The 9140-nt window shown below is 41.9% G+C and overlaps 1 protein-coding gene across 1 annotated transcript; it reads right to left on the bottom strand.

The window, feature by feature from the left end:
* Positions 1 to 1367: 1367 nt before the first annotated feature.
* On the bottom strand, positions 1368 to 4409 carry CKAP4 (cytoskeleton associated protein 4). Its single transcript, XM_014307392.2, has one exon. The coding sequence runs from the start codon at positions 4372 to 4374 to the stop codon at positions 3082 to 3084; it is 1293 nt and encodes a 430-aa protein (XP_014162867.1). The 5' UTR covers positions 4375 to 4409; the 3' UTR covers positions 1368 to 3081.
* Positions 4410 to 9140: the final 4731 nt, after the last annotated feature.

The following is a 9140-nucleotide window of genomic DNA, read 5'->3' on the forward strand; positions in this document are numbered from 1 at the left end:
ATGAAACTTCCAATGCACGCATTTAGACCACCAGATGTCCTTCTCAGTAATTTAGCTCATGGCAGTGGTTGAATTCCCACTGGAAGAAGTCCCTGCAGATTTATCTCCACCACATTTGCCAGCGTAGCTATTTGGGCAAGCCCTTTCAAGAGTGATCAAGTCCACAATGCCTCAGTGTAATGGTTTCTCCATTTATGAGAGCCAAAAATGAAGGCAAGTGTTAATGAACAGGCCCAACCAATACCCCATCAGTCAGGTAAGACAAATTATGCTGAAATTTGTTACTATAACAGCATGTTACTGATGAACTCCCAGTAGTAAAAGGAACACTGCCAACACAGTCTGTCTTGCTTAAGACCTTCTTTACTGCTTTATTACAAAGTTGAAGAATGACAGTAAAGAGCAGAATTAGGTCTGTATGCAGTCTAGGAGCATTTATAAGGAAATTAGGAAATGTTTGTATTGGATGAAAATGTCAAACCAGACACAAAAGTTGAGCCACCAGTCTGCCAAGGGATCCTTGTCTCTGTGCCTGCCTTCATTTTATTATTTTCAGAGAATTATTATTCTCATTTAATGAGATAAATAATTTCAATAGCTTGCCATAAAAAATCAGTACTAGAAGTGTAAATAGTAATTCTTTGTTTAATCTTTGAGATCAAATACAGCCCAGCTGCACTGCTGGCTTTAGCAGCCTAAGTTCCAACATCATGCAGCTACTATAAAGTCACTGCATGCTGTCAGCCAGCTTGGTGCCAACTTGGGGTTATCTGAAATATCTTCAAATAGAAGGGCTTGGGTGCTCACCTGCTTTGTCAAGCACACATAGTTTAATTAAAGACTTATTACCTATTTCTGTGACTTTGGCCTCAAGAATTGCCAGGATAGCATGATGCCTAGACTCCTGAAATTACCCTTTCCCAAACTTTTGAAAGGCAGATATCCATCATGAGAACGGTATCAGTTGGTGGGCCTTACAATCCAGCATTCCGAGGTAAGCAAAAGGAGCAGCCACTGTGGAAATATCACACAGGTTCTTTCTGAACATTATTTCTGTCCTACAAGCTTTGGGCATTGAGGAAGTCTTAGAGAGGCCTTAGTGGCAGTGTCTGGCACAGAACTCATTCAAGGCACAGATCAGGTATTTCACACTTTATGATCACCTTCTTGGGCTCCTGAGTCTGCTTGTCAGCAGCAACACCTTGATGTGACTCAAACCCTACTTCCAAGACCTGGCTTTTAACCACAGCAAGCAAAAGTGCCTCAAGATTTCCCTGTGGAAGCTGAGAACAAGTACAAGCCCCTCCTTCTACCCCACTGGAAGCACCCTGGGAAACACAATAAACAAGCAGCAATCAAAAAAAAGGTGCGAAGAATATTCCAAATGTTTATTATGTATTAAAAATACTGAAAATAAGCCATACAGTTCATTTCACAGTAACCTAAACAACATTGTTCAAGAACTTGAGAAGTCAACAAAGAACAGTGCAGTTCCAACAGTGACAACAGTTACCTTAATGCCGCGGCTCCCTCTTTCTCTGACAGCAATTCTTTCCTGTTTACAGTGGGAACAACACTGGATATGGTTCAGTATCCTATTTACCTAGGAGTACTCCTTTTCACCTGTGCTGTTCCCACTTCTGGGAGATGCTATTTCAAGGAATTTTTCATCTAACACAGTCGAGGATCTGTCTGGTCCAAGCTGAGTTGAGCATGATGCCCACGGCCTATTTCCAAGGTAACTACATGGCAGACTTCTTTACCAATTATTTGACTAAAGTTCAAAAGTAAACTTGAAAAGGAGGGATATTAGAAATCCTTTCCAAAAAGAGAGAAAACCAAAGAAGCTCCACAAGAAAATGGTTTTTAAAAGATCATCTATAGAATTATGACACTTTTTCCTCACTCTCCTAGACCAGGTCTCTTAGAAGGATCCTTTGCTACCAATGCCTCAGCCAGACACCTGGTGACAAAAATAGTAACAAGAATTAGGCACCAAGTCCTGAATACATAACAAGCATTCAGGTCACTGTCAGCTGTGTGAAAACCTAGAAATGTATATTCCATAGAAGCAATTCTGCTGATTTCATGGGGAATTTCCCTCTTGTGTATTTTGGAGTGTATTATTGCTGTTGTTAGCATGCTTGTTATATATGAAACACAACAGATGCAATTTTGGTTCTCCTCTTCCCTCAAATTTGTGATGATTTTTATAGAAAAATCCCTTATCAAAGACCAAATTAGATCTTTCCAAGACACCCTAATCATGTAAACAGTCTAAAAATATGACAAAAATATTACTGTACCCTCTTGAAATTAATCCCATCCTTCAGATGTCCCTTCTAAGCACTGATCTTCTGCACCAGCAGCTGAAGATGAAGATTAAGCCTGTGATCACAAAGAATGAATCTCCTAGGCCTTAGCCCCAGGCAGTGCCACTTATCTCAGACCTTGTTAGTTCCTTGGTGCAGACTAAGGTCTCACAGAAATACACTACAGCTCAGCTGACCCTTGGTGAACTGACCACATGTCTGAGTCCCAAACTGCAGAAACAGAGGAGATGCTGCACACCTGCTCCACTCTTAAGTCCACCACAGTGAACAGTTTAAGATAGCGTGTAGTTTTGTTTCTTGAACCAAAACATACCACTAAAATCCTCCGTGAGTGCAGCAGTATGTTTTGGGTACCAGAACAGCTGTAGCCCTTCTGTGTGGGATATCTAGTGTCAGTGTGAAATACTTTCATGCCATTAAATATGTGCCCATGCTAACGAGGCTGTAGTTACACCACTACACTTAACAGTGGTACAACTTCATAGAGAAGATGAGCCCTTAAGAAACTCAACCCCCAACTAAACTTGTGTTTTCTTAAAACAAAATTTAGGGGAAAGAAAAAAACAAACAACAAAAACTCCAAAAACACTACATGGAAAAGAAATAAAGGAAATAAGCATAACTGTCTCTATTATTAAAGTGTTCTTATTCTCTTTGGAGGTATCAAATTTATTTTTAAAGGAGTAAAAAACAGGGCATACAAAAGCTATTCTCCTTAACCCATTATTTGCCCAAGGAGCACCACTGCCTAAATATTTTCATGTATTTTTTCTACTTTCACAAACAACCTTTCGAGATCATTCCTCAGGTCATCTACTGAGCTCTTCACAGACTCCAAGCTGTTCTCATTATTTTCAATTTTCACTGAATAGGCGACTAAACTATCCACTGCAGTTCTTAGCATTTTCAAATCAGAATCGACCTGACTAACAGAAGATCTCAGTTCATCTACAGAGCCTTCCATAGAAGAAAACTTTTCAAGGTAACCTTGAGAATGTGTTTGACCTGCCTGAAGATTTCCTTGATCCAACAAAGTACTAATTTGCTTCTGGACATCCTGGAGAGCACCAGAGGATGGCAAGTCACTGATGCTTCTCTTTAAGTTTTCCATGTCGTCATACAGTGAAGTCTGTGCCTCACCAAGATTTTTCAGAACATCTGTGACTGAAGTTACATCTGTATTTGAGAGTCCCTGAAGAGTGGTAATGCTTTGTTCTAGGGCACTGAGCTTATTCTTATACTCTGCCTCCTTAGAAAGGAAAGATTCCAACTTTTCACTGTTTTGAGCAGCAACAGATGTTAGAGACTCTAGGCTGTCTTCTATGTGCCTCAGTCGAGACTCCAGTCCTTCACTGCTCTTCCCAAAAGTTTCTAATGCTTTTCTGAAGAGTTCATTATCTTCCCATTTGTTGAGGTTGGCTTTAACTTGTAGTAAATCTTCATCAAGTCTTTTAATGTCACTAGGGAGCTGCCTAATAGAATCCTCAGCTCTCAGAACTTTCTCTTGTAAAGCTTTTAATGAAAGGTGTTCAGTGTCCGCAGCTTCTTTGAACTTCTCATGTTGTTGTTTGAGGTTGACTAACTCTTTCACTTCAGTGTACACATCAGACTCCATGGAGTCTATTGTACTCTTCAAGGTCTCTATGTCCTTTTCTTTCATTTTCATGGATGCTTGCATCTCATCAAAAGCATCTTTTAGCACCTTAATTTCATGTTTATACACATCTGCCTGTTCTAGTGAACCAACCTTTGCTTTCATATTGTTGATTTCATCTTGGCTCCGTTGCTGGACTTCAGTGAATACAGCAATGTTATCATTTATAGACTTGGTCAGCTCTGTTAGTCTCTCTTCCACTGTGTTTTCCAGAGATGTGAAGTCTCGTTCCCTTGCATCCTTCACCATGTGAATGCCATCAGACAAGTCTTTCAAAATTTCATTCTGCAGCTTCTGAAGCACTTCACTGATCCGGTTTATTTCACTCTCCCCTTGTTTAACAGCCTTCTCGCTCACCTCCTGCTTCTGCTGAACAATTTTCATCATGGATTCAAATTCTCCAAATGTGGTTTGAAGAGAACGTACCTAGGCCAGAAATGTACATGGTTAATACCAGTAATTTCACCCTTTTTGTCCAAAATCCTTATAGTCCTTGTTACTAGACGAAGTGATTGCATTGCCCCATACCTCAAGTCACCCCGTGGCATACAGATATGGGAGGCACAAAAAAACCAGCATCTTCAGCCTTACAGCTCTGTTGTACATACACCATCTGTTAAGGGTCCTTGGCCTCAATGACCTGCCACTCATGACCCAGGAAATATGTGGCAGTGAAAAAGGAACCCAGGTCTACAGAGTCTCCATGCAGACCCCTGAACCATCCCTCCCATATAGGATTCCTGGTTCTAAAGACCACAAGTCTTTAGAAAAAAAAAAGTGGGGGGGGAGGGAGGGAACCAAACCAAAAGAATAACTGGCAACAGCTTCTCAATACAGAAAAGTTGGAATTATATTTTATCAGGCATGAATACCAAATAACAATTCCTGATCATGAAAAAGAAGTTTTGCAGTAGATGAGGAAAAATTAGAGGGAGAGGGGAGCTGGGATGGGCCAAGGAATGGAAGTAGTAATGACATTTTGCTGCTCCTAGACACCGATGGAAACACAAGAGATTTTTTTGTTGACTATTTTTTAAGATTAGAAAAATAATTAGGAAGTCTTTAATATTCTAAATAGTTAGCAGCTTGTTTTTCCCACTCTTGCATACACCCACACAATTGCAGTGAGCAGGGCTAATGTATGTACACACAAAGAACAAAAGCAGAGCAGCTGCCAAGAGCCTGCCTTGCATCTAGTTCAGGTTAACAGAAAGTTCCTACCACTACATCAGGTACACTATTAAACTTCCCAATTACAAAAACTATCTTTACAGCTGGTTTTAGTAGCAGCCAGAGGGGAAAGGCCAAGGGGTGAGTGGCCGCCACATTTGTTTACTCTCACATTTAAAGGTAAGATCCAGGCCAGGGAAACATATGTTATTTAATTTTGAGGCCAAGTAGAGCATGAGTCTTAAGACTGTGGAGAAATCTTTTTGTGCATGTATGGGCTGTACTTTCTTAAACTTAGTAAAGCAATGTAAGAACTCCTACTGGCTGCAAGAGGAATCCATCACACAGAAAATACCTCAAGGCTTTGGTAGGATGGCAAGTGCTGAGTAATGCACGTTGCCCTGCCTTACACTACTCCCTGTGTCTGAGGGGTACATTAATCAGCAATGCCACATGGGCTGCTATGTTTACTGATTAGATACACAGCTGGAGGGGTGGTTTTATTCTATAAAAAAAAGAAGTATATTTTATATGGTTTTAGAAAGAAATACACAGAGCTGCCTTTTTCTTTTCAAGTGAAGCAGGCTCCAGCAGTTCCCTGACTCAGAACCTAGATGTTATTTTCTAAAGACCTAACAGATATCCTCATTAGAAATTAAGTTATTTCTATGTATTTTTGCAAATCCCTGGCCAAATCCTCCTTGGTTTTCATGCAAGTCTATACTGTGCAAGGATTGTAGAGTTTGGCCACGAGATTTGCCTGTGCTTTGACAGATCCTGCTGTTTGAACAATACCCACTAAGATGACTTCTTTTCTCCCTCTTCAGTAAAAGGGTTTCTAATGCCCCTACATTCCCTGTAGGAGAATATACCTGTATTCTCTAGTGCTCCCATAGGAAATTAGAACTGAGCTAAGGGGAAGGGGTGGAAAAAGTAATACTGCCATACATACTGCAGCTGAGCACCAGTCATTTGGCTGACTTACCAACCTCCTTTTCATTCGTCTTAGCTGTCATTCATTCTGATTATTTCCATAGAGAGCAGAGAGCTTTTTCTGTATCACTATAAATGGAGGTCAGAAATCTAACAGGATAACATAGGAAAGTTCTCCTCCCCCTCCTATTACAGTGACACATTTCAACCAAATCACCAAATTCATATTTGCAAGTAACTGTCTTTTTGTCTAAGAAATCAGAAATAGCCAGAACTCTCCAGAGGGCTGGGTCTCTGCCACTCTATAACTGACAGAGATGGAACCCACATCACACAGTGAAGTACTTTATACCTGCTCCTCCACTGCATTCAGGCAATGTTCATGATGTAAGTTGAAGCTATTCGCCATCTGGGCCAGCCACTTGAAGAACAGAGAGCTCTGGTATAATAATATGGACTAGGGTCTTCAAAATATACCAGCGTCTAATCAGATTTGTCCTAACCGAGAGCCACCAGGGCTCAAAACAATACCCTGGCACAAGAGGGGCAGAAACTCACAGCTTCAAAGCAGTTGGTCTGTGTGTGAACCTTCATGTGAGTTTGGTTTTTTGGCATACATGTCTGTTAAGATTTGAAGCCATAACCTTTGAAAGATTTAACATCACAAATAGTACATAAAAATGTATCTTCAGCCAATGACTACTGTTTTCTCTAACTGGTCATACTAGCCTGTGTTTAAACACCAAATGACCTTGGCCTCTCTGAGAATGGTGCTATGTTAAAGACTAAACTTCCACATCATTTCCTTTCTCCTCAATGCAGATGACTTTATATAATGCTTACTCCTGTGTATTAATGCTTGTCTAGAATAACTCTCTAAGCTACAGAAAAGTTTATCTAGCAAGATATTAGAAAGTTTAAAGCTTAATAATGGAGCTCTGTGCATTGTGTTTTAAGGCTTACAAGTAGGTATTGTATTCGAAATAAGCAGGCATTGTTTTAACCAAAGGTATGTGTGCTTATAGTGATTGGATAGAACTACTGTCAATATGCTTTTGCTTTGTGTGATTGGTCAAAAAACTTATAAAGTAAGTTGTAACATTAAGTTCTTGCTCTGCTGCCTGGGATGTGAGCTGATAGCATCTTCCCATTGTCATAACCATGTAATGAGACTGATGCTGAAAAATAAAACAGCTCAAGGCACGTTCCACAGCAGTCCCGTCCCATTTGTGATTTGTACATATACCCCCAGCCAGCGATAAATCCTCGATGCAGATGAGTTTATATAATGCTTACTCCTGACAGAAGCTCTCTGCAGTCAGATGAAGGGCAAAGCTACACAGCTTTGGCACTCTGCAAGTACAACACAGGATCCTACACCTTTGTGAAACAGTGAAATACAGCAAATTCCCGTGTCACCAAACCACAGCAACCAAAACTTCCATGGGTTACATCAAAACCCTGTGATCTTTTTCCCCCACCTTTAACAGCCATCTGCTATACAAAGGCAAGTAAGTTTCAGTTGTCTTTGAAACCAGCTATTTATAAACTTCTGTTATATGCTCATCTCCTAGAATATGTGACACATAGTTATGCTTTTCCGCAATGACATAGAGATGGGAGACAGCAAATTTTCCATATTCCTTCGATTAGAAGGGCTTATACACTGCATGCACATCTATGTTCTACACTCATGTATTATAGTTTTACATCTTGCCATTTCAATTTCTTCCTTCTTAAAAAATGGCTTAAAAACCAGTAAAAAGCAACAACTTTTGCTAGTTCAAATCATTGTCCTGTCATCAGTGAGTCAAGCCCCCCAGATTTAAAACTAGCTCCAGACACAGCCCTATAGCCCTGAAGTTTACAACTCTTCTCTCCTGCTGACATGAATTTTCCTTTTCCTTCTTGTTGTATAGGACAGGAAACTCCAAGACTGATGATATAATCTCCACATGTGAAGGCCACTGTGTTTCTGGAAGCACTGAACAGCCAGAAGATCTCTGCCAGTGCCAGTCCCCCCTTCGCCAGCCCAGGCCCAAGCTTGCAGGGAATATAGAGAATCTGAATGGTCTGCCATGCAGAAAGCAGTCAAGCTGAGACAAGAATTTCCTTTTCCTTGATCTGACTCAGTCATAACTTTACATACTGTCTTCCAACCACTTAACCTACTCCTGGGAAACGAGTTTAATTGTATGTTGATGATATGCAATCACAGATGCCATTTTTAAAGGGTATAGGCACCCTAGGATGTATCCAAGTGGTCAGTGCTATTTGTGAAGCTATAGCTGGGAGGCTAATAAGGGCCTGAGTGAAAAAAATGAGGGAAATGAGCATTTATTTCACTTCACTTGAGCCACATTCTGTACCAGCAACTTCACAGCTTTTCCATGGTCCTGGACTGCCTTGGACACTGCGAGTCTCACTCCTTTGACCAGAGACTGCGGCAGGAACGTGGGAGGCAGGGTACTGCAGCAGTGTTTCTGGCACAGCCTCTGTTGTTCGGTGAAGCTCACATGGGTTTCGTTTTCTAGAGTGTGGGGACGCTGAGACAGGATCCTGCCCGTTCCGACAGCGCTGCCACCCAGTGTCCCTCAGCGTGCACATCTGCCTACTCGACAGGCAGCGACGAGCAGTTCGTTCGCTAGGTTAAGTGATTTGCGGGCCTCGAAGATACAGAATTACGGGCAGCAGGCTCCTTCGGAACGGCGGGTCCGCACCGCTGTCAACACCTAATGCAGCGTGCGGGCTGCATTCCATAAAATGGCTTCAGGCACAGGCCCTGAAAAGGCGAGCTGGGGACTGGGGCCACCGCCGCGGGGTCCCGTCCTGCCCAGCTCTACGCTGCCTGGCAGAGATTTCTCGCTGCTCCGGGGCCACGTTTGCAGGCACGGGGAATACCGCGGCCCTGACTCCATCTGCCCCTCTAATGCCATGAAAGCATCTTTGAGAGAGCAAGGAAGAGGAGGGGAAGGCAACGGGACACGTTCGCTTTCCCGCAAGACAGGCCACCCGACAGCTACCCAGCTCCCTATTTAAGGGGCGAATCC

The sequence above is a fragment of the Geospiza fortis genome, unplaced genomic scaffold (genome assembly GCF_000277835.1).
Source record: "Geospiza fortis unplaced genomic scaffold, GeoFor_1.0 scaffold173, whole genome shotgun sequence".
NCBI lineage: Eukaryota > Metazoa > Chordata > Aves > Passeriformes > Thraupidae > Geospiza > Geospiza fortis.

What these genes read in the sequence shown, in the direction of transcription:
- CKAP4 (XM_014307392.2), bottom strand. Translation starts at nt 4,374, where the DNA reads ATGATGAAAATTGTTCAGCAGAAGCAGGAGGTGAGCGAGAAGGCTGTT.